Here is a 23866-nt window from a genome sequence, read left to right as displayed (position 1 = left end):
AAACTAACCAATAAAAGGAATGTCCCACACATATATTAATCGATCAATAGTATTTGTCAAGTGCCTACTAAGCATCACATGTTGGGTGAAAATAGGAAAGAGTATCTCTCTCTCTCTCTGTCTCTGTCTCTCTCCCTCTCTTTTAATGTTTGTCTATGTCTCTGCCTTTTTGTCTCTGCCTCTTTCTCTGTCTCTATATCTCTCTATTTTTGTTTGTCTTTGTCTCTTTCTTCTCTTTGTCTCCCTCTCTATCTTTGTGTCTCTCTGTCTCAGTCTCTCTCTGTTACTATCTCTTTCTGTCTGCCTGCCTGCCTATATGTCTATTTGTCTCTCTGTCTCTCTCTTGATATCTGTCTATATTTCTGCCTTTTTGTTTCGGTCTCTATCTTTGTCTCTATATGCTAGTCTCTCTCTCTCTCTATTTCTGTCTCTCTCTCTCCCCCCCTCTGTTGCTTAATGTGTCTATGTCTCTACCTTTTTGTCTCTGCCTCTATCTCTGCTTGCCTCTATATCTCCATATTTTTGTCTCTGTCTTTCTGTTTATTTCACCCCCTCTTTGTCTCTGTCTCTGTCTCTCTGTCAATGTCTCAGTCTGCCTACCTACCTGACTACTTGTCCGTCTGTCTGGTTGTCTCTCTTTTGATAACTGTTTTTCTATATCTCTTCCTTTTTGCCTCTATCTCTATTTTTCTCTCTGATTGTCTCCATCTCTGTGTCTTTGTCTCTCTGTCTCTGTTTCTGTCATACATCCATCCGTAATCACGAAGCTGTCTGGAGAGTTCCATCTCGGGGGTGGCTGGGTGGGGAGGGACTTTGGAAATGGAATAGACACGCCGGAACTTTCTGGTAGCTGATGACAAACATTGTGTTGTATGTATCTAAGAGGTGGAAGACCCACAGAGGCAGAAGATACCATTCCTTGTTGTCAGACGAGAAGAACAGGTGGGTGCCAGGAGAGGAATGCTGGTCTATCGGCCATGGGGGTGGGGAGGGAAGTAAAGACTGATGCAAAGTGGTCCATGAAACTGAGAACATTCACCCGTGGAAGGAAAGGGCAGCTCATAAAATAAAAGAGGAAGAAGGACATGAGTGTTGTAATGGGGAAATGCTGAAGCAATCTCCTCTGAGGAAGACTCCCAAGTGCCCGGGCTCTGATTGGCCAGTGACATCTAGACAGGAAGCCACGGTGCTTCTGCATCATCCTGATGGTATTTGCTCCAGTCTCACTTTTAACCAGAGGCTTCTGAAGGTTCCTCCAGAGCCAGAGGGCAAAATAACATCACCAAGTCTGTCATTCCAGGTGAGGTTCCTTCTCCTTAAGGCAATCTGCTCCTGTTCACAGGGTCAGCGTACAGGATGACAAGAGTATTTGTTGGAGGAGCAATCTTATGAGTCACTGGAAAGGCTGAGGGAATCTCAGAGAGTGGAGTATCCAGCTTACAATAGCCATTTTTGGGGTGCTGATAATCAAGCTAGAAGTAGAATTAAATGTGTTCCTTCCTCTTGTGAACTTCCTAGACCCTGTCTACATTCACATTTGAACAGCTGTTAGGATTTGAAATCATCAAGATAAAGAGATGAATGAAGGTGTTTGTCTCTATTGGAGTAGGTGCTGAGGGCTGGGGTCCTAGGGGTAGACCTAAGATGAGACCAGATTTCCAACTGCCCTAAAGTCCAATTATATTTACTTTTGGAGGATACATGGCTTTTGATGATAATGTTTTGGACATAGTGAACTCCAAGCCTTCTTTTCAGTAATTACTGTTTTATCTCGCAGGAGCCTGTCTGTGGCTCTAGCTACTTGCTTGCTTTCTACCCAGTTGTTGGCAAGGATTTTTCTTTGTAACTTGGAAGCTCAGGATTTGGTGTGCACCATTTTGGAGTGTGTTTAATTTGGGTGATCTTTAGGATGAGTCATACACATTCTTTCTGTTTTTGCTTTGCCTTGTGTCTGTTGTAACTCTTACATTTCATCGAAAATGTGCAAACAGTTTTGATTGGGCACGGATTTCAGACCACCCAAGGATTCTTAAATTATTCCTCTTAATCTCCTTTTACAGATAAGGGTTTTATGTCTACTTATTTATTTTTGTTAGTAGATACACATACACTCTAAGTGCTAAGTCTTTTGACTTGGTTTTATTTCCCTCCACATATTATTAGTAGGTTCTGTTGGCTCCAGTGTTATGATTATAAATCCACCTTGATAGTAAGCAGGGAAAGAAATAAGCATTTGAAAGCATTACTTACTATGTGCCAGACACTGGGCTAAGGGTTGAGCAAATATCCTTATCAAAATTGTATTCAATATTTTCACATTATATTCATCAGAGATGCTCAGAAGTAACTTTCTCTTTTTTGCCTTTCTTGTGCACTGTCTTAGGTGTCCAGTTTATATTCATCTCATAGGAGTTTGGTAAGATTATTGATTTTTCTATTTAAGATATATATAACACCCATATAATACTGGAATTAATTCTTCTTTGAATATTTGGTATTATTCACTTGGAGTTCTCTCTATCCCTGTTCCCTCTCTACCCATTCCTTTTTCTAAAGATTAGGTTGAAACAGAGATAGAACAAGAACATTATCTATTTCTTACTTTGATAATCTGAATATTGTATGATCCTCTATCTATTAAATCATTTCATTTAGATGATCAATTATGTTGGCATTTAGGGACTGAACTTCTGCTTTTATTGGTAAAGAAAACACCTTGGTTGGAGAAATGGATTTCTGCCAATTCAAGTCAGCATTTTAGCCTAAGTAGTGATTTGTTGAGGGTGAGAAAGAAAATATGTCAGAGGTAAGATTTGAATGGAGGTATTACTAGCTATCCAGTATCCACTATTTTTATGGTTCTTGTTCATTCATTTCAGTTATGTCCAACTCTTTGTGACCCTGTTTGGGGTTCTCTTGGCAGAGATACTGGAGTGGTTTGCAATTTCCTTCTCCAGTTCATTTTACAGATAATGAAACTGAGGGAAAGAGGGTTAAGTGACTTGCCCAGGGTACACAGCTAGTGTGTCTGCAGCTAGGTTTGAACTCAGGGAGATGAAGCTTCCTGCCTCCAGGCGTGGGGTTCTATCCATTGTACTATGTAGCTGCCCTCACCATCCATTATACAATCCTCACATATAACTGGGCAAAATGGCCTTTGGCCTATTCACTTATCTCCTTGACTTGAGTTCTTGTTATTTCCATCATTGTTATTGGTTATTTGGTTTTCCTTTCTTTTAAAATTAAAGTAGTTAATGGTTTATCTACTTTATTGGTATTTTTATCAAAGAACCATTTTTTACCTACTTCCATTTTCACTTCTGTTGATCTATTCTTTGATTTCCAGGAAGAAAGTCAAAGCCCGATCCCTGCAGCAGCTTGCATTCTGAGGAAGATCTTATGCAGGTGACTATACACTGAGTCCACTGAGAAAGTGGTCTCAAAAGGAAGGAACAAGAGGGCTGGAGGGGGTAGGAAAGGCCTCTTGCAGAAGGTTAGAGTTGAGCTTAGTCCAGAAGAAAGATGGAAACTGAGGTGAAGAGGAGGAGTATGCCAAGAAGGAGTGACAGCTGTTGGGTCAGGAGGAACAGCATACAGGCCAGTGTAACTGGGTCGCAGAGTAGCTGGAGGGGATCAGAGTGGAAGGAAATGGAAAAGGTAGGAAGGGTCCAGGTTGTGCTGGGATTTAAATCCCAATAACAGGACTAGGTGGCACACTAGATAGCACCCTGGCCCAGTAATCAGGAAGGCTCATCTTCCTGAGTTCAAATCCGGTCTCATACTTAATAGCTATGTGACTCTAGCAAGTCACTTAACCCCTTTGCCTCAGTTTCTTTATCTGTAAAATGAGTTGGAGAAGGAAATGGCAAACCACTCCCGTATCTCTGCCAAGAAAACCCCAGAAGAGGTGGCAAAGAATAGGACATGAGTGAGAACGACTAAACAACAACACAAACTGATGAGGTTATTTGAGTAGATGATGACATGATAACTTACGCGCTTTAGGCAAATGACTTTGACGGCTGAGTAGAAGATAGGTTGGAATGTACGGAGACTTAAGGCAGGGCGAGCAAGCAAAAGAGAAGGGTAGGATTATTGGGCATGACTTAGAGAAAGATCCAGCTACGGAGACTGAGAAAGAGCTGTCCTCTAGACAGGGGAAGAACCAGAGAGAGTGATGGCCTGAAAGTCTCTTCAGGAGGGGAGGGTTATCAACAGTGCTCAAGGCTGAAGTGAGGTCAGGAAGGAAGAGAATTAGGAACAGGCCTTGAGATCTCACAATTACAAGATCATCTGAAGATTTGGAGAACAATTTCAGCTAAACGATGAGGTCAGAAGTGACTTTGCAGAGAGAATAGAGATGAGTAATGAAAAAGGAAGGGGGACACCTGCTGTCCACATTTTTTCTCGAAAGTTTTTCTGGGGAGGGGCAGGGGAAGCTATGGGATAAAAGCTTATGGACTGGATTGGGGAATTGCAGGGGTTTTTTTTTAAGGATGAGAGGAACATGAACATCTTTGTGGGGAGCAGGGGAGACACCCACAGATAGAGATGAATTGGAAATGTGTGTGTGTGTGTGTGTGTGTGTGTGTGTGTGTGTGTGAGAGAGAGAGAGAGAGAGAGAGAGAGAGAGAGAATGATAGTGGGGGTAATCTGTTGGAGAAGATCAGAGGGAATGGAGTCCAGGGTCCATACTGATGGTTTACCCTGAAAAAGTGAAGGATTGCCTCATCACATGCAGCAGGGTAGGAGGAAGAGACAGTGAGGGAAGATACCTGAGTGATATGAATGGAAGAGCAGGAAAGAAAAGGGGGCTTTCAGTGAATGCTCTCAATTTCCCTTTTGTATATTACTCCTTTTCCTTTACTCTCTTAAAGCAGATGAAACAAGTTAAGTCAAGAAGCAATCATTAAGAACCTGCTGCATGTTAGGCATTGTTGTTTGTACTGGAGATGCAGAGAAAGGCAAAAAGCTGTCCCAGCTCTCAAGGATTGAGTCTAATAGCAAAAGCCTAAATACAAAAAATAGACATGCAAGAGCAACTAGAAATGATCAACAGAGGAAAGACGGTAGCAAAGGCTTTGTGCAGAAGGTGGGATTTGAGCTGGTACTTGAAGGGAGCCAGGGGAGCCTGGGAAGCCAGGAAACAGATATGAAGAGTGAGAGAGTTCTAGGTATGGGGGATATACAGCCAGTGAAAATTTCCTAGGAACACAAGAACACCAAGGGCCTGCATTTGTCTTTCTTATCTCTGTCTTTAGTCCTTGAAGACAAGAGAAAAGCTGTCTTCCCACTCTCTTCTAATGCAAGCGCTTAATCATCATTTACTCCCTTCAAGTGGCTCAAATGTGTTTACCTCTCTAGAGCTGTCTTCTCTCCAGGATGAAACTTCAAAGATTCTAACCGATCTACATTTCTCAACATGGATATTAAAAATAAAGTGTTTGTTAAAGGTCTATTCCCTGCACTCATCAAAGCATATTTAGTTTGGAGGATGATTCTTTCTTTCTTTTTTTTTTTTACATATTGGATTCTAAGCTTTATTTTTGATAATTAGTGCACAATCTTGTACGAGCCTGACTGTGGTTCTAGCTACTTGCTTACCTTCTTCCTAATTGCCGGTAATTTTTCCTCTGACCTGGAAGCTCTAGATTTTATCCATGCCATTTTGGAGGGTGTTCATTTTGAAGGTTCTTTGGGATGTGACATGTGCATTCTATTTTTACTTTGTCATGTGGTTTTCTCATCTTTTACATTTGTTGAAAATGTGCAAACGTTTTTGTTTGATCATGAATTTCAGACTACACTGGGATTCTTAAATGTTCTCTATCTTCTTTTCTAGGTGAATTTTCCTTTTTGATAGCAGATAAACTACATACTCTAGTTGTTGTTTTGACTTCTATTTCTTCCATTGTCTCATTGAATTGGTGGGTTGCATTGTCTCTCTTTCATCTTTTGGGGTAACACATTTAGGTACATTTTCTTGCCTTCTGTTCTAAGCTATTTATTCTTTTCCCAAGTTCTCTAATTTTATCCCCTAACTCTTCTCTCAGCTTTCCAACATTCCTTCCATTCTTGAGTCCTTGTGGTCAATCTGTTCTTATGTTCTCAGATTCTACTTATGATCATTGTGAAATTTTCTCTGTTATTTTATCCTCATAATTTCTTAACCCAATCTTGTATTTCTTTATTATTCAAGGAGTTTTCTAGCACTGATCCATGTCCTCAGCTCTAGTTTATAAATTGAATCAGGCTCTTTCCCCCCACAAATGGGATCCCCAGGTCCCATTCACTACCTCAGTGTCCTAGAAGAGAACACTGCTGTACTAGGGATATGATTTTTCACCCCCACTGCTACTTTCATACACGACTAAACTGGAGATAACTAAGGAAGTATCAAAGGTGACAAAGGTAACACAGGAAGGGGACCTTGGAACCTTTTACCTCCACCTGAAATCTATAAATCAGCAGGCTCAAGATCCAGTCAGAGAGCTTTAGATGTGATATTCTTGTGGCCATAGCAGAAGGAAGAAGTCCATGATGGTATTGGAAGAAAAATTTCCCAGGACTTCTACTTTCCTATATTGGGAATCCTGAGTTAACCTCCAAGTCCTGGATAAGGTCAGCTCAGGTATTTGATAGGAGGGGTACCTCTTCATGTGGCTTTAATAGGTTTCCACCTCTGTAATCACAGGCATGGGAGAGAGGTGACAATTAGCTAGGAAACTGAAGCTTCAGGTGTGGAAGATTCAAAGTACAGATTATAGACAATGGGATGTTAGTACAGAAAAAAAATCAGAGAAAAATAGAGTGGAGATCCTTCAGAAATTAGAAGATGTAGTTGAAGCCTTGACTGCTGTGAAGTGGGAGAAGAATACACCTAAACTACAACACAAGGGATCCATCCCTTCTCCAGGAAAACCATTCTCATTTGGATGACTATAAGTTTACAAGTCTTTGTATTTGCTTTCTACCATGCCCTCCGTCAAGCCTAATTTTACTGCTCTATAATTTCTGCAGTACTCTACTTGTACCCCCTGGGGAAGAGCAAAACAAATGGAATTCCTTTCATATCAACCTTCTAATGATTGGAGACAGAAAGTGGTTCATGTCAAATAAGACTGACTGAATAATTCTCAACTTTTCAAAACATCACACCTGATGACGAACAGTGCATTTTTTGGCTTAGCTCCTGTAACTCCGTATTTGAAAACTTGAAAAAATATTTTCGTATTTTTTTTTGCAATTCAAATTTACTAGTAATTGAAACAAGCCTTGCTTTCATTCTATTACTCCTTCTTTCTTAGTGAATATCCTCTGTATTTCCAGCCTTCTTCTGTCTCATGGATTGCACTTTTAAAAGCTCAAACTGGCTGTCTTCCTTTGTATCTTCTTTGCTCCTTTGGAACATCCCTGCTTATATTCCTTCCTTTCCTGCCCTTCCAGGGCTGGATTTGGAGGCTCCTCTCCTAGTCCCAGTTAGGCAGGGATGATCGCAAGGGTTACTTTCTGTTTTGCCCCTGTCTAGTCACTGATGGTCTTTAGAATGTCTCCAGATCAGTACCATATTATGGCTTCAGTGAGGGCAAGACCTAGCCCTGATGTGTATAGATCCTTGGTGTTCATAGCAATCAACCAACCGACCAAGATTTAATGTGCCTCTATTATTATGGTCGAGGCACTGTGCTTAACACAGGAGAAACAGAGAAAAAAATCTTTCTTGTTTATACTTCATAAACTTTACAACATTATAGAAATGCTGGCTATCATGTTGATTAGTGACTAGACATGGGCTCACACTCCTATAATTCCATCTCCTAGAGAGGCTGAAGATCATAAATTTTTGGAGCTCAAGAGCTCTGACCTGCAATAGGGCTAAAACCCACCAGGAGTTCACACTATGTGCATCATTGATATGCTAAACCTTCAAGGATGGGGGTGTGGAGGCTGCACAGGCTGCTTAAAGAGAGGTGAATTGGTAGAAACTGAGTAGGTCAAAGTTCTCTTGCTGATAGGTAGTGGGATTGGGCCTATGAGCAGCTCCAACACTTCCCACCTGGGTGAGATAGGGAAGCCCAATCTTAAATTTGTTTTTAATTCTAAAGGTGGAATTTGAAGCACCAGTCCATTGATGGGAAAGATATGCAGGCCATGGAGTCATTTCTGGATGGTCACTCAATCAGAGCAAACACACCTTCAGTGCCATCCTGGGTACCATAGCTGACAGTGATGGTGGGGGCTTGTGAGAAGAAACAAGGAATTAGAAAAGCTTGTGAAATCATCTATAATAGGCCTCTATATTAGTCCTTCCCTACTTGGGATGTAAAGCTGAAGAATCAGTGCTAACTAGCTACGAATTTTCTAATGCATTTCCTTCTCATTTCTGTTGACAGGAGTCACAAGCATAAGGTCCATGATGTCATCCAACCTCATCACTGAAATGCCCCAGAACTATTCTGAGAAGACTTCTGGGCCCAGTGCCTCACAGAATGGCTCATACGCTACTTTTGATGAGTTTGTGAGATGCCTTACTCTGTTCATATGCCTTTGTGGGATGCTGGGGAATGGAATTGTTCTCTGGCTTCTCACTTTTCACATTAAAAGGACTCCCTTCTCATTATATGTCCTCAATTTAGCTGGAAGTGATTTCACCTACCTCTTCTTGGAAGTAATTTGGGTAATCAATTATCTGATATACCGTCCATCCTTTAAAAATATCATCAATTTATTAACAAATATGGGTCTACATGTAACTTTTACAGTAGGTCTGGGCCTATTGGCATCAATCAGCACTCAGCGTTGTCTGTCTATTCTCTTTCCAATATGGTATCGAAATCATCACCCAAAGAAGGGGCCGATGGTTGTGTGTGGCTTGCTCTGGATCCTGTCCCCTATACTAAATCTACCGAAGGTTTACTACTGTGTTGTAAAGGTAGAAGAACTACCCCTTTCTGGCTGTGACACAGTGAGTAAGTTGTCAGGAACGCTGATGCTTTCAATGCTTCTGTTAATGACCCTGTCCAGTCTGATTCTCTTCATCAGAATCTTGTGGAGTGCCCAGAAATATAAACCAAAAAAACTGGTCATCCTCATCCTGCTGACTGTCCTTGTGTTCCTTGTCTGTGCTGTCCCTCATGGCATCAATCACTCTGTTTTCAATTGGAAAGCAATGTACAACCACATCTTTCATGAGATCTCCTACCTGCTGTCTTGTGTGAATAGCAGTGCCAACCCCTTCATTTACTTCTTCATTGGGAGCCTCAGACATCAGAGACTGAAGGAGCCCCTCCGAATTGTTCTCCAGAGAGCCCTGAGAGATGACAGTGACCCCTCTGAGGACAGAGCAGCTTCCTCCCGGACAGACACAACGTTGGATACACCAGCATAAGTCTGGGCGGTATTCTGTAAAGACTCTGACAGCAGCGGCCCTATTTTTGAGGGTTCTTTTCTTCAGCTTCACCCTGGCCTTAGCTTCTTCCTCACCACAAAAGGAAATAGAATTTTCTTCCTTATTCAATCAAAGCATATTGATTGCTTGCTATATGCCAAGCACCAGGCTGACGCTAGGGAGCCAAGGGAAAAAAAGTGAAGTAGCTCCTGCCTTCAAGAAGCTTGTATTTTATTGAGGCAGACAGACATGTACACGTATAGGTAGATATAAATCAGATGCAATGCAGATAACTGTGAATGTTGGGAAGAAAAGACACTAGAAGCTGGTGGGATCAGGAAAGGTCTCATATAGAAGGTGGCTCCTAGCTGAATATCAATCAAAGGAAACTAGGAAATCTGAGAGGGGGAGTTGAAGAGCAAGTTGTGGCCAGGGCAAAGTCGGAAATACCAGGGATATAGTATGACATGTGGAAGTGAGGAAGGTGTGAATTGCAGGAACAGCAGAAGCCTGGTGAAAAGACAGGGGGATGGGGGATGCAGAATCACCCGTGATAAATAGTAAATACTTGAGTTTGTTTAACCTACTGAGTACAGGAAGGGCAGGAAGAAGATTGGGTCATAGACAATGAGATAGAGAGAGAGACAGAGAGGAGAGGAGGGCAGGAACTGGATGGTGGTAGAATATCCAGAAAATAAGAATACAAGTCATTCCTCAATTGCTAAATTGTCAAACGATATGAACAGGCAGTTTTCCAATGAAGCAATCGAAAAAATTTATAATAATAATATTATATATATATATATATGTGTGTGTGTGTGTGTGTGTGTATATATATATAAAATCATAACAAAAATGCTCTAAATCATTATTGAATAGAGAAATACAGATTAAAACAACCTTGAGATATCACTTTATATATACTAGATTGGCTAAAATGATAGAAGGAGAAAGTGACAAACGTTGCAGGGGATGTGGGAAAATTGGGACACTAATTTATTGTTTGTGGAATCATGAATTGATCCAAACATTTTGGAGAGCAATCTGGAATTATACCCAAAGAGTTATAAAACTATCTATACCCTTTGACCCAGCAATGCCACTACTTTATCTATTTCCCAAGATGATTAGGGAAAAAGGAAAAGAATGTATATGTTCTAAAACATTTATAGCAGCTCTCTTTGTGGTGGCAAAGAAATAGAAATTGTAGGAATGTCCATCATTTGGGAATGGCTGAACAAGTTGTGATATATGATTGTGATGGAATACTACTGTGCTATGAGAAACGATGAGCTTAATTGATTTTAGGAAAACATGGAAAGACATGCAAGAAATAAAAAAGAACTAAATGACCAGAACCAAGAGAACATTGTACACAGTAACAGCAATTTTTTAAAGAATGTTTTAAGCAATGTTTTAAGAAGGACTTTGAGCAAATAAAGTATTTTGTCTATTACAAATACCCAAATTAACTATAAAGGACATATGAAGAAAGATGTTATCTGCATCTGGACAAAGAACTGATAAATATAAGTATGCATAGAATACTTTTATACACACAGATGTGTGTATATATGTACATGTATGTGTGTGTATATATACACACAAACACACACACATATATTTGTGTACAATGGTAGCCATCTCTAGGGCAAGAGGAGGGAGGGAAGAAAAACAAGAAAAAAACATGATGATTTTATTGTGTATTTGAAGGGAAGAGCACATTGTGCATAGTAGATTTGTGGTTTCATGTACAATCACCTTTTTATTGTACTATGTTATGAAAATGCTTGTTTTATTCCATAAACTAAAAATAAAATAAAAAACTCTGGGTATATATCCCAAGCCCTGGAGAATATGGGACAGAAGCATAGGTTGTCAACAGAAGGTTGTAGTTAATATTACATGTTTATGTTGATTATTATTAATTATATTTATAATTAATAATAATTGATACTAATCATTGATATAAATATCTAGGATTTATATAACCCTTTAAAATTTGTAACGCTCCTTACTTTTCTTATCTCCCTGATTGTCACAACAAGGATGTGGGTGCTCTTGTTTATCTGCATTACAGATGAGGACACTGAAGCTCAGAAAAGTGAAGAGACTTGCTCAGTCATATGGCTAGTAAAGGTGTTTAAAATAGGAGCTTCAGAGAATGTAAATGAGCTGCCCAAGGTTACAGGACTAGAAATAAGCACATGGAAAACTCGAGCCAATTCTGCATGTCTTACCACAAGAACAAACTGAGAAGTTTCTGCCTGAGCTCACCTCTAAAATCTGAACATGGAGGAAGGTCTGCTCTCATCTCCACTTTCACCTCTGCTATCTCTGCTCTCATCTCCACTCTTATCTGTGCTCTCTCTGCTCTCATCTCGATTCTCATCTCCATCCTCATCTCTGATCTCATCTCCACTCTCATCTCCTATCTCATCTCCACTGTCATCTCCGCTCTCATCTCTGCTCTCTCTGCTCTCATCTCCACTCTCTTCTCTGCTCTCATCTCTGCTCTCTCTGCTCTCATCTCCACTCTCATCTCTGCTCTCATCTCCACTCTCATCTCTGCTCTCATCTCCACTCTCTTCTCTGCTCTCATTTCTTCTCTCTCTGCTCTCATCTCCAGTCTCATCTTCACTCTCATCTCCACTGTCATCTCCACTCCCATGTCTGCTGTCTCTGCTCTCACATTCCTTGGAACACTTCAAGGCCTATCTCCCTGGAAGATTTCTGGATATTCTTTTATACTTAAAACTGAAAGGAAGTATGGAGATCTGAAAGAGCACATATTCAAAGTTATAAGAGGAGATTGAAAGGTGCATCAAGAGAAGGAAAATAAACTTTTCCTTTTTTTTCCTGATGATGTTTTCTATGCTTTGCCCAGCTGCTCACGATAGCTTTTTCTAGTTCATCTGAAAAGAACCCTGCCTCTCCCATTTTCGATGTAGCAGGTTTTAGCACCTCAGTTTACTAATTTATAGAGGACTTGACTATTGAACAGGGATCCAAGAGGCATCGCTGAGAAAGGCTAGGGGAGAACGCCATTAGGAACTTTTCTTAGGAAGAGGTGTTACAGACAAAAGCTCTTTATTTTACAGTCATTCCTTTTGTTAAGAGCTATGACAAGTACGTATTCTTACTAATGTTTATTCCTATGCTTTATTTCTTCTAATTGCTCTAAATATTAAAATATTTGAGAAAATAAATATGCCAAACTTTTCCCCCCACATATTTAATGTTGAGCCATCTTTCTTCTTTCTAAGACAGTCACTTCAGGGAATAGCTATTCAGAAAGAAAGATTCAAACATGAAGAATGAATGAGTGAATGAGTTTTTAAAAAGCATTTATTAAACACCTTTCACCAAGACTGTGCCAGGGGCTGGGGATTCAAGTAGAAAAACAATCAGGATAGTTCCTGCTCTCAAAACCTCATGATCTCATTGTGCCAGATACAGCATATGAGAGAAGTCAGCAGCTGCAGGGCAGATGGAAAGGGCTGCAAGTTCTGACAGTGGAACAGCAGGACCGATGGTGAGTCCCATTGACCACTTCTCAGGGGACTGACTAGAAATCCTCTGAGGGGAGCTAGTGACAAGTAGATTGTCAGACCCAGAGGGCCATAGGATTCAGTGACATGGGTGATGGCAAGGTCAGTCATTTTTTATTCCACCAGCAGGACTGTGGGTACCAGTTGAGACTTGGTGACTTCCAGCTCACCCAAGTGGTATGATCAACTAGGTCAGTCTTTACATTGGGCCATGAAGGAGGAGAGGTCAGGAGAAAGATCAAAAGAAGGCAACTGCTACATTATTTTCACATCCAAAGATTGAATCCCTTCTACACAGAAATACTTGTTAGCATGCAACCCTATATATGTATTACACTAACTTAAAAAAAAAAATCAGTCGTGGTACTACCCTGCCCCCCTTCTCTCTCTGTCTCTCTCTCTCTCTCTCTGACTTTTTACACATGTATGTATTTTTTTTTCTACAAGGACAGGGTTTGGGTGGGTCTTCCCAAAATGGGCTGTTTTGAATTGGTCAAAAGGGGTGGGAAATGATAGAAAAGGCATACTCTTGCCCAGAGGGGACCAACATGTCTTATGGCCTCTGAGATATACAAAGGCAAACAGCCTTCTTTGGGAAGCTCCACTCATACCCTGTCCTCTCAGAAAGAACCTACACATTAGAGGCTAAGAAGCCACTAATGAATAACTTCTTTTGTACTTTCTTACATAAATCTCTTCTTAACTTTTCTGTTAAACTGTTCGATCCCTAAGAGTTAAAGAAAATAATCTTTTTTCTTTCCTAGAAACATGTTACCACCACAGTTATTAAAATAGATGCACAAATTTTTTATTAACCATTAATTCAATGAATTCATTGTATGCATGTATGTTTGTTTTTACTTAGGAAACATTTGGATTAGACAGAGAAAACATGTTTGTGTGTGTATGTATCCATGTATATATGTGTGTATGTTTGTGTGTGTATATATAAAACTCTTTGTAAATGGCTCAAATGCCCCAGTAATCATTTGCTTATCATCAGCTTTGCATTTCTATGGAAGGGTAATGATGCTTCCTTATTCATTAAAGTTATAGACCCAGAAACAGGGCAGCCATATGACAATCTTCCCTGCCATCTTGGGTTAGTTGGCAAATAAGTTTGTTTTTTCTGAAATTTAGGCCCAATGACTTTGGAAGTAAATGTTAAAATAAAGATAAATACTGTTTGGCCTCTGACAACCTGAGTCTCATTTGATATCCATTTTGTGCCAAAGGAGGGGGCTATATATATATATATATATGTATATATATATATATGTATATATATATATATATGTGTGTGTGTGTGTGTGTGTGTGTGTGTGTGTGTGTGTGCGTGTGTGTGTGCGCGTATGTGTGGCATGTATAATAGATGCGTGTATATACATGTATATATGCATTATTAATAATAATGTACTCTGATATTTAGGCTGATAAAAACTATTTTAGTGAATTTAACATTAATGTATATCCAAGGCATTTCTACTGAGGGAGAGAGGTCCACACTGGCATACTCTTTCAAGCCTTCCAACATCACTCTGCTCCAAAACAATTTTAGAAAACTTCATGGGCATCTTGAACATAGAAAAGATCATAAAATGTAAAATACTTTTTGAGATCAACATTCCAGAACTTCCAAAGAAAAAAATTAGTCCTCAGGTGGCTCTAGCACCAATCTCTCCAGGTGAGGAGGAAGACAAAAATTCCATCCAAATAAGAATTAAGTTTGGTCATAGCCTTTTCTTCATTTCAAGTGAAGGTCCTAGCCATTTTCAGGGGTGTGACATAGAGTGTAACTCTGTACTTCTGACGAGGCTTGGACTGACCAGTTTTGAGGAGCAAACATTTTTTAAAGACCCTCGGAGTTTGTATTTCTCCCCAGAAGTGATCGTGGAATCCAGACTGGGGAGAAGGATTTTTATTTTTATTTTTATTTCCTGCAAAAGAAGAGGTTTTAATAAAGGTCTCAGGAGAGAATTTGTTAAGAGGGGGCACATGTGGCTTTCCTCATCCATATGGACCAACATTTCAAGAGTGTCAGTACCAGGAGACAAGCTCACCGTTTTCTTCTCTAAATCCACATCCTGGGGAGATTAGGGAGGCAAAAGACAAAGGGATAAGCAGCAAGGTGTAACACTGTATCTATATTTATATTTATGTCCATGTCCATGTCCATGTCCATATCCATGTCCATGTCTATGTCTATGTTAATGTCCATATCCATATCTGTGTATCTCTATCTCTCTATCATTTATATCTGTATCTTGGCTAGCCTATTAGGTGAGAAGAGCCAAAGTTCTTCTGACCACACACTTTGTGCCTTCCATCCCATACTGGGCACAAGAGGTCCCTGGAAGGAAGGTGGCAAAGGAGTCTTTCATCTGTCCTAAAGCAAAGACTTCTACCTGTGCTAGCATGGGCTAATCTCCATCTCCTACCACCAGCCTGATCTCCCAACCTGGATGTGGAGAACTTCTGGTGCAAAGTGGAGCAAGCCTCCCTTTGAGCTCAGGTCTTCAGTCTCCTATGGCACCAGTCCCTTGAGGGAAAAGGAAGAGAAAAGTTGGTGGGGAATGGGACTTCTGCTGTGTAGGTTTGACTTCCATCTGCTGCTGTGTCCTTTTCATACCTTACCTCCACTCTCTGGAGGGAAGAGGGTGAGTGAAACAGTGCCTCTCATCTTATCATCAGAGAGTGGGCCTCTAATCTCATACTGAACTTGCCTCTAGTCCAAGCTCTGGCCTATTTTGGGAAGAAGTGTGTAGCCTTCCACTCAGCCAATATTTATCAAATACCTCTTTTGTGCCAGGTACTGTGCTAAAGGCTGGAAATTCCAAAAAATAGTGAAAAGACAGTCCCTGTCCTTAAGGAGTTCAGAATCTGATAGGAGAAACAATATGCAAACAAACATAAACAGAATAAGCTATATTCAGGACAAGTAGCAAAGAGAAGACCTATAAATGATGGCCTTTTAGGCAGAACTTAAAGGAAACTGGGAAGATCAGTAGGTAGACTGGAGGCAGGAGAGCATTCCAAGCACAGAGTCACCTAGAGAAAGTTCCTGGAATCACAAGATGCAGTTTCTTGTTTATGTAATAGGAGGCCACTGTCCTGGGGTCAAAGTGTACATGCCAGGGAGTAAGGTGTATGATGACTGCAAAGATAGAAGGGAGCTAGGTTATGAAGGGCTTTGAATGCCAGAGTATATTGTTTTTGTTTCTGGAGATAATAGGCAGCCACTGGAGTTTATTGAGTAGGGGTATATGTGATCCATCTGACCTATGTTTTAGGAAAATCACTTCAGTGACTTAATGGAATGAAGTGGAGTAGGGAAAGACTTGAGGCAAGGCAGACCCTCAGTAGCTATAGCAATACTCCAGGTTTGAGACGCCGAGGGCCTCCACTTGAGTGGGAGCAATATAAGAAGAGAGAAGGGGGAGGGCGGAGTCAAGATGGCAGAGTGAAAGCAGTGACTTGTTTGAGCTCTCCTCCAAATCCCTCCAAATACCTATAAAAATGGCTCTAAACAAATTCTAAAGCAGCAGAACTCACAAAAAGACAGAGTGAAACAAATTTCCAGCCCAAGACCACCTGGATGGTTGATCAGAAAGGTATATTGTGCCAGGTTGTAAGAGGAGCGCAGTTCGGCATTGGGTGCGCAGGCCACAGTGAACCTGGAGCAGGCCTCAGAGGACTGAATCACTGGAAGCTGTGGTGGTTTCCAGACTTCTGAGCCCATGAACGCCAAAGACAACTTAGAAGGTCAGTGGGAAAAGTCTGTTTCTGCTGTTAGAGAGAGAAGCGAAGTCTCAGCCCCAGTTCTCAAGTGCAGCCCCGGGGCAGTGGCTGCTCCCTGAGCTTCTGGCCCACAGACCAAGAGGGAATCTAGTGGCTGATCAGAGGGGGCTTGCAGGGATATCTTTGCCAATACTGAGGCAGGAATCTCTTGCTTTGCCCATGCTTGGATCTGGGTCACAGTTCTGAGGGCAAAGCAGAGTGCTGGCGTGGTGGAGTACATAGTGGTGGTGAAGGGTAAATTCTCCTCACAGTTCCAAGAGAGAAAAGAGTGCTTATGGTCCCTCATAGACCACCCAGCACAGGTCAGGAAAAGAGTAAGCACCTCACCCCTTATCATAGCACCTTGGAAGAACTGAAAATTTACAGGTCCGTAGAAGTATCTCTAAAAACAGCTGTGCAAACGTCTGAAGTTTGGGACAGCACATTCTCCACATTGGAAGCAGACCTCTATCTTAATAAAAAGTATATAACTCAAGTAATTGGCTGGGATCATGAGCAAACCTCACAAGAAGTGTTAGACCATAGAATCTTTTTTTTTTTTGGTAACAAAGGAGATTAAAACATACAACCAGAAGATAACAAAGTCAAAGCTCCTACATCCAAAGCCTCCAAGACAAATATGAATCAGTCCCAGGCCTTGGAAGAGCTCAAAAAGGATTTTGAGAAGCAAGTAAGAGAAGCAGAGGAAAAACTGGGAAAAGAAATGATAATGATGCAAGAAAATCATGAAAAACTAGTCAACAGCTTCCTAAAGGAGACCCAAAAATACTGAACCAAGTGACACCTTAAAAAATAGCCTAACCCAAATGGCAAAAGAGGTCCAAAAAGCCAATGAGAAGAATGTCTTCAAAAGCAGAATTGGCAAAATGGAAAAGGAAGTCCAAAAGCTCATTGAAGAAAATACTTCCTTAAAAATTAGAATGGAGCAATTGGAAGCTAGTGACTTTATGAGAAATTAAGACATTGTAAAACAAAACCAAAAAAATGAAAGAACAGAAGACAATGTAAAATATCTCATTGGAAAAGCAACTGACCTGGAAAATAGATTCAGGAGAGATAATTTAAAAATTACTGGACTCTCTGAAAGCCATGATCAAAAAAAGAGCCTAGGGGGCAGCTAGGTGGTGCAGTGGATGGAACACTGGCCCTGGAGTCAGGAGGACCTGAGTTCAAATCCAGCCTGAGACCAAACACTTGACACTTACTAGCTGTGTGACCCTGGGCAATTCACTTAACCCCAATTGCCTAACCAAAAAAAAAAAGAGCCTAGACATCATTTTTCAAGAAATTATTAAAGAAAACTGCCCTGATATTCTAGAACCAGAGGGTAAAATAGAAATTGAAAGAATCCACCAATTACCTCCTGAAAGAGATCTTCAAAGGAAAACTCTTAGGAATATTTTAGCCAAATTCCAGAGTTCTCAGGTCAAGGAGAAAATATTGCAAGCAGCCCAAAAAAAGACAAGTCAAGTATTGTGGAAACACAATCAGAATAACATGGGATTTAGTAGCTTCTTCATTAAGGGACCACAGGGCTTGGAATATGATATTCCAGAGGGCAAAGGAGATAGGATTACAACAAAGAATCACCTACCCAGCAAAACTGAGTATAAGCCTTTAGGGGGAAAATGGACATCCAGTGAAATAGGGGACTTTTAAGCATTCTTGATGAAAAGACCAGAGCTGAATAGAAAATTTGACTTTCAAATACAAGACTCTAGAGAAGCATGAAGAGCTAAACAGGAAAAAGAAGTCATGAGGGACTTAGTAAGGTGGAACTATTTATATTCCTACATGGAAAGATGATATTCGTAACTCATGAGACCTTTGTCAGTATTAGGGTAGTTGGAGGGAAAAAATTATATGTGTAGATAGATTGATAGATAGAGGGCACAGGGTGAATTGAAGATGAATGGGTGATATGTGGAGAACAAAATTAAGGAGTGGGAGAGGATTATACTGGGTGAAGGAGAAAGAGAGAGATAGAGTGGAGTAAATCATCTCACATAAAGTAGACAAGAAAAGGCTTTTACAGTGGAGGGGAAGTGGGGGAAGGTGAGAGGGAATGAGTGAATGTTATTCTCATTAGATTTGGCTTAAGGGGGGAATAACATACACACTCAATTGGGTATGGAAATATATCTTACCCTACAGGAAAATGGGGAGGAAGGGGATAAGGGAGCAGGGAGATGATAGAGGGGAGAGCAGATTGGGGGAGTAGGTAATCAGAAGTAAACACTCCTGAGGACAGACAGCCAAAAGAGAGAATAGAATAAACTGGGGGGGGTGGGGTTTGTGGGATAGGATGAAGGAAAATGTACTTAGTTTTCCACAGCATGACTACTATGGAAGTGTTTTGCATGACTACACAAATATAACTTGTATTGAGTTGCTTGTCTTCTCAATGAGGGTGGGTGGGGAGGGAGGGAGAAAATTTGGAACCTAAAGTTTTAAAAACAAATGTTAAGAATTGTTTTCACCTGCAACTGGGAAATAAGATATACAAGCAGTGAGGTATAGAAATCTATCCTTCCCTACAGGAAAATAGAAAAGGAAGGGGATAAGAGAAGGGAGGGGAGATAGAAGGGAGGGCAGACTAGGGGAAGTGGTATTCAGAATGCACACTGTCCTGGGGTTGGGGGAGGGATGTGATGGGGAGAAAATTTGGAAGTCAAAATCTTGTGGAAGTGAACGTTGAAAACTAAAAATAAATAAATTAAGGAATCTTGAAAAATATTTCTTTGGGATACAGAACCAGCAGTGGTATTACTGGCTCAAAGAGCATGCACAGTTTTATAGCCCTTTGATTATAGTTTCAAATTATTCTCCAGAATGGTTGGATCAGTTCAGAATTTCATCAACAGTGCATTAGTGTCCCAATTTTTTCACATCCTCTCCAACATTTTTTATTTTTCTTTTCTGTCATTATTAGCCAATCTGATAAGTATGAGGTGTAACTCAGAGTTGTTTTAATTTGCATTTTTCTAGTCAATAAAAATTTAGAGTATTTTTTCATATTACTTTTGATAACTTTGATTGCTTTGTCTGGAAACTGCCTGTTCTTAATCTATTCTACTGATCCGCCACTCTGTTTCTTAGCTATTACCAGATTGTTTTCATGATTACTGCTTTATAATATGGTTTGAGATCTGGTACTGATAGACCACTTTCCTTTACATTTTTCCCATTATTTCCTTAATATTCTTGACCTTTGTTCTTCCAGATGAATTTTATTATTATTTTTTTCTAGCTGTATGAAATAATTTTTGGTAGTTTGATTAGTTTGGCACTGAATAAGTGAATTAATTTAGGTACAATTGTCATTTTTATTATATTGCCCCAGCAATTTTCCAATTGTTTAGATCTGACTTTCTTTGTGTGAAAAAACTGTTTTGTAATTCTGTTCAAATAGTTCCTGGGTTTGTCTTGGCAGGTAGACTCCCAAGTATTTTATATTGCCTGCAGTTATTTTAAATGGAGTTTCTCTTTTATGTCTTGCTGCTAGGTTTTCTTAGTAATATATAGAGATGTTGATGATATGTGTGGATTTATTTTTATACCCTACAACTTTGCTTTAAAGTCGTTAATTATTTCAAATATTTTACTTGATTCTCTAGAATTCTCTAAGTATGCCATCATATCATCTGCAAAGAGCGATAGTCTTGTTTCGTCATTGCCTCTTCTAATTCCTTCAATTTCCTCTTCTTCTCATTGCTATAGCTAGCATTTCTGTAACTCCAGTAGAGATCTCAAAGTAAGCATGTCTAAAATGGAACTCATTGTCATTCCCCCTAATCTCTTCCCCCCACCCACACACCTTCTCTATTGTTGTAGAGAGAAGCATTTTCCTCCTAGTCCTTCAGTCTTGCCACTTAGAACTCATCTGAGACTTTTCATTTTATTTCATCACTCAAATATGTTGTGAAGGCCTGTCAATTTCACCTGTGAAACATCTTTCTTATACACTCACTCCTCTTCTCTGACACAGCCACCATCCTCATGCAGGCCCTCATCATCTCATGCCTGGACTACTGCAGTTGCCTGCTAGTAAGTCTGCCTGCCTCAAATTTTCCCCCACTCCAATCCATCCTCCATTCAGCCCCAAAGTGATTTTCCTGAAGTTCAGATCCAATCATACCACCTACCCCCTTTCAATAAACTCCAGTGGCTCCCTATTACCACCAGGATCAAATATAAAACCCTCTGGTTGACATTCAAAGACTTTTATAACCTGGTCCTCTCCTACCTTTCAAGTCTTTTTGCATCATGCACTCCTTGATCCTGTGACACAAGCATTCCATCTCTCTGCTCCAGGTATTTCCTCTGGTTGTTTCCTCTGTCTGGAATGCTCTCACTCAACTCCACCTACTGTCTTCCACTTAGTCCCAAATAAAATCTCATCTTTTACTGGAAGATTTTCCAACCCCTCTTAATTCTAGTGCCTTCTTTCTGTTAATTATTTCCTATTTGTCTTGTGTATAGCTTGTCTGAATAAATTTGTTTGTATGTTGCCTCTCTCATTATATCGTGAGTTCCTTGAAGGCAGGGGCTGTATTTTCCTTTTTGTATCCCTGGCACTTAGCATGATGCCTGGCACATGGTAGATGATTAATAAATGTTTAGCCATTGATTTAATGATTGAGGGAAGCCAGCAAATTCAGAAGATAGAGACAAGAAAAGAAGACATTAAAAGAGTGGGGGACAGCCAGTGATGATGCCCATACTTTGGAGAAGTGTTGTGGAAAAAGCACAGGGCACAGGATCAGAAAAGGAGACCTTGAAGGGATTTGGTAGGTCACTCAGAAAGTCTCCTTTCTAATACAAATGAAATTCATTTTGAAAATATATTGAGTTCTGTCCCCTGCAATTTCCTAGAGCTTTAGCATGTAAAAACCAAACAAAACAAGAACTCAAAGTTTGGACTGAAACATAAAGGCAGGAGTCTAAGGTCATGTGATACTGAATTATGAGACAGTATTCAAAACATAGGCAAAAAACTGCTTTACAGTGACCAACCAGACATACTCAACAAAGATGCAGAAAAGATAGTGAGCTTGCTAGTTAGTGTGTGTGTAGTGGCTAGAGAGGGGCAGGGCTCCCATCTGCCTGTTAGCTAGGACACCCTCCCCCTCTCCTGAGTACCTGGGAGTTATGGCAAAAAGCTTTCTAACTGTTAGTTATTCAGAATCTGCCTGAATGGGAAGTTTGACAGAGGAGGTCAAGAGTACGGCATGAGAAATGTGACTTAGGTGCAACAGCATGGGAATGAACTTTAGATGTGAGTTTGTGGGTTCTTACTTTAAGGGAGAAACGCATGGTGTCATCAGCCAAATCAAACAGAACATCAAGTGACCATCAAGCTCCAGAAGTGTCTGTCTCTATTAGAGTGGGGTTTGGGGGATGTCACCAGCCATCATAGGGAATCTCTTTCCTGTCTCTTTGTTATTTTGATGGGAGAGGGTTCAGGAGGACTATGTCTGATGAACTCCTCTACTATTACACTCAGGTCATAGCCATTCCTTCAGAGAAAGTGGAATTAAACTTAGAACTTAAAGAAGGTGGCTATAGCTCCGGAAGGTAGAGATTTCAGACCTTCACCACAGTGACTGAATAGTCACTAAGGAAATTAAATGCTCTGTCATTTATCTGTAATCTCATCTAGCAAATGTATTCTAATCTATAGTGCAAGAACACAGTGTGTTGGGTCATGTGAAGAGAGGAAAGAGATAAAATTTTGATAGGATAGAGTGGAGACATTTTGATATAATTATGACATAATTTATTATAAACCCTGCATTTTCAGTTAATATGGGTAAGATAGAATCTGAGTCAAGGCACAAGGAGGCTAAAAACCATAGGAAACCCAAGGCAATCTGGTCCGGTTGGCAAAGAGGGGTAGACTGAGGACTCAGATTGAACTGTGTTTGATTCCCAAACTAGGTGGGGATTAGCAGTTCATTAAGATGGCTCTTTCATTCAAACATTAATTCATTCCCTTTTTTAATCTGAATCTTTTTTATCTGTTATTTTCCTGTTTTCCTCTGTTCTTACCAGTCATTATAATTTTCTTGTGATGTATTTATTTGAAACAAGCTTCTGAGAATCGATTCTTTCCCTTTTCTGGACTCAGAGATGTTGTGCCCTTTTAGCTACTTCTTTGTTCCATAACACTGCTTTAATTGGATGGCACCTGTGGCTTCTAAAGTATACAAAGTGACCTGTTTCAATAATGCTGCAATGAGGCTTGGAAAGGCCACTGTGGTTGAACCAGGTCAACTTTTGTCATCTTCATCCTCCTCTTCAGTCCCTAGACAGCCTTAGGTGGGGGGTGATCAAGAAAGTATCAAGGAAGTTTTTTCCCCGTTTTTTTCTTTTTAGTTTTTTATTTGTAATTTCTCCCCCCAATTATATGTAAAACAACTTCAATATTCTTTTTTTTCTTCAAATTTTGATTCCAAATTCTCTCCCTCCCTTCTCTTCCCCATTCATTGGAAGGCAAAAGCAATTTGACATGGGTTATACACATGTAGTAATGCAAAACACAGTTCCAGGTAAGTCATACTGGGAAAGAAAACACAGGCAAGAACACCCTAGAATAATAAAGAAAACTTTGATCTACATTCAGGCTCTACCAGTTCTTTCTCTAACAGCAGCTTTCATCATTAAGTCATTCAAAATTGTCTTGGATCATTGTATTGGTGAAAATGGATAAGTTATTCATAGTATGTCATCATACCACACTACTAGTAACAATACTGTTACTGTGTACAATGTTCTCCTGGTTCTGCTCATTTCACTTTACATCAGTTCATGTAAGTCTTTCCAAGTTTTTCTGTGAACATCCTGATTGTCATTTCTTAAAGCACAATAATATCTCATTACAATTATACTTGTTCGGCCATTTCCTAATTGATGGACATCCCCTCAATTTCCAGTTCATTGCCACTACTGAAAGAGTTGCTAAAATATTTTTGTACACATAGGTCCTTTCCCCCCCTTTTTAAAATCTCTTCGGGATATATGCCTAATAGTGACATTTCCTGGTCAAACAGTGTGCATGGTTTTATAGCCCTTTGGGCATAGTTCCAAATTGCTCTTCAGAATGATTAAATCAGTATACAACTTCACC

The 23866-nt window shown here is 40.1% G+C and overlaps 1 protein-coding gene across 2 annotated transcripts; it reads left to right on the top strand.

Annotated features, from left to right (window-relative positions):
• The first annotated feature begins 1164 nt into the window (after window positions 1-1164).
• LOC110197197 (mas-related G-protein coupled receptor member D-like) lies at window positions 1165-14139 on the top strand. 2 transcript variants are annotated; one of them, XM_020970894.2, is made up of 4 exons: window positions 1168-1300; window positions 2384-2416; window positions 3347-3405; window positions 8394-14139. In XM_020970894.2, exon 4 carries the CDS (start codon window positions 8414-8416, stop codon window positions 9386-9388), a length of 975 nt encoding a protein of 324 aa, XP_020826553.1. In that variant the 5' UTR covers window positions 1168-1300; window positions 2384-2416; window positions 3347-3405; window positions 8394-8413; the 3' UTR covers window positions 9389-14139. The 2 variants fall into 2 exon arrangements, with proteins under 2 accessions (XP_078005158.1, XP_020826553.1); XM_078149032.1 differs by lacking the exon at window positions 3347-3405 and having other exon boundaries at window positions 1165-1300.
• The last annotated feature ends 9727 nt before the right edge of the window (window positions 14140-23866 follow it).

This window comes from Phascolarctos cinereus, unplaced genomic scaffold (assembly GCF_003287225.1).
Source record: "Phascolarctos cinereus isolate Bilbo 61053 unplaced genomic scaffold, phaCin_HiC Scaffold_9;HRSCAF=440, whole genome shotgun sequence".
NCBI classification, from domain to species: domain Eukaryota; kingdom Metazoa; phylum Chordata; class Mammalia; order Diprotodontia; family Phascolarctidae; genus Phascolarctos; species Phascolarctos cinereus.
The sequence above is the reverse complement of the archived record's forward strand: the minus strand, read 5'-3'. Positions and strand labels throughout refer to the sequence as shown.

Coding starts and splice junctions, on each gene's coding strand:
- LOC110197197 (XM_078149032.1), top strand. CDS start 8,414: ATGATGTCATCCAACCTCATCACTGAAATGCCCCAGAACTATTCTGAG.